Source organism: Penaeus monodon, chromosome 21, assembly GCF_015228065.2.
Source record: "Penaeus monodon isolate SGIC_2016 chromosome 21, NSTDA_Pmon_1, whole genome shotgun sequence".
Lineage (NCBI taxonomy): Eukaryota > Metazoa > Arthropoda > Malacostraca > Decapoda > Penaeidae > Penaeus > Penaeus monodon.
In genome coordinates, this window is record NC_051406.1 from 4456987 (window position 1) to 4458821 (window position 1835).

Below are 1835 nucleotides of genomic sequence, written 5' to 3' on the forward strand. Positions count from 1 at the left end.
CATCGCCGCCCCTCAATGCCGGCCGCCCCCCCAGGCAGCGTGATCAACCTCGGGGCCGCCGTCGGGTGCATCGCCGGGGGCGTCCCCCTGGTGCGGATCGGCCAGAGACTCACGCTGCTCATGGTCCTGCCGGTGGCGCTGTTGGCCTGGCTCACCCTCTTCACCTCGCAGTACGTCTGGGCGATCGTGGCTGCCCGGGCCGTGCTGGGCATCGCCATGGGCATCATGGCCAGCTCGTCTGTGAACTACATCGTGGAGCTGGCGGACAGTAGTCTCCGGGGCAGACTAGTGGCCATGCTAAACATCTCGCGGTACCTGGGTTACCTGTTCATCTACGCCGTGGGCAGCTCGGCCCTGACGTGGCGGGAGGTGGCCCTCGTGTGCGGCTGCGTCACCACCGTCCCGCCCTTCGTCGGGCTGCTCTTCCTGCCCGACTCGCCGCGGTGGCTAGCGACGCGGGACCGTCTCGAGGAAGCCCGCCGCTCTCTCGTGTTCTTCAGAGGCCCCGACTACGACTCCATCCAGGAACTGAACAGCATCCTGGCGCAGCTGGACCAGAGCGTAGGAAGCTGCAAGAGCACGAGGGACCAGCTGCGGCGCATGCGGCAGCCGGCCATCCTGCGCAGTTCCATGATCATCGCCTTCTTGCACCTTACCATGGCCTTCTCTGGCAGCTTCGTGGTCAGCGCCTACCTCGTCACCATCTTCGACGCGGCGCACGTCAACCTCAGCTCCTACTACAGCGCCGTCGTCATCGGTTTGGTTCGCATCGTCGGGGTTTTCGTCAACATCTTGTTCATCGACGTGATCGGCCGGAAGCCCCTGCTCATCACCTCGTGCTCCGTGTGCGGGGCCTGCCTCTTCATGCTCGGAGGCTTCTTCTACGACCAGACCTTCAAGATCGAGTTCAGCGAGATGTGGGTCCCCCTCGCCTGCCTCTCCATCTACATATTCTTCTCGTCCTTGGGCTTCCCCGTCGTCGAGCTCGTCCTCGGCGAGTTCCTCCCGACGACCGTCCGCGCCACAGCCGTGTCCATCCTCTACACGATCCTCTTCGTGGGCGTGTTCGCTGCCGTGCAAACGTACCCCTACGTAGCGGACGCCGTGGGCAAGTACGGAGCCTTCTGGGTGTACGGCGTCTGCAACTTCTTGATGGCGATCGTCAGTGCCCTCACGCTGACGGAGACGCGCGGCCAGACCCTCGAACAGATCTCGCAGCAGCAGCAACAACAGGCGCGGAGTTAAAAGGCCTTATTCAGGGAGTTGTGTGTTGTGTTGTGATCGCCTGATTTTTCCACCGTTTGCCCAATGTCGCATTAGGCATTAGCGTCGCTGAAATGCCAAACTTTGAGCGGGTGTATTACGGAAAGAATAATAGGAATGTTGATGGAGATAGAAAGATATCTAGTAGCAGAAATTGTTCGAAAATAATATTGCAAAATGTAATGATTTTTTTTTGTGTGTGTGTTTCGTAAATAAGATGAAACAGCTTTCACATTTATATTCCAATTTACTTTTCCACTTTCAATCCATGCAAGTTATTACGATTTATAGTTTGTGATGTCATTGGTAATGCATAATAAAGTCGATTATCCCCGTATGATGATCATTTTTTTCACGAGAGAAGTAAAACTTGTCACTGTTCTTGTCCCTTTCATTTCAAATTCACGCAATAACTCGATACAGAAAATAGTGGTTGCAAAGACAAAAAACTTACAGCATTTTAATTTCTTGAAAATGCTAAGATCGAGGATAGTTTATCTTTTTATAAGGGATTTTTGATATAATAACTATAACTATTATCATCATTACCATTCGTATTTCTCTCTTAGTCA

The 1835-nt window shown here is 54.2% G+C and overlaps 1 protein-coding gene across 1 annotated transcript in view; it reads left to right on the top strand.

The window, feature by feature from the left end:
* LOC119586133 (facilitated trehalose transporter Tret1-2 homolog) overlaps positions 1-1644 on the top strand; it is a 5618-nt gene extending 3974 nt beyond the window's left edge. Inside the window, exon 4 of the mRNA XM_037934825.1 lies at positions 35-1644. Coding sequence (XP_037790753.1) covers positions 35-1245 — 1211 coding nt within the window. The 3' untranslated portion in view covers positions 1246-1644. The remainder of the gene's footprint in view (positions 1-34) is intronic.
* The last annotated feature ends 191 nt before the right edge of the window (positions 1645-1835 follow it).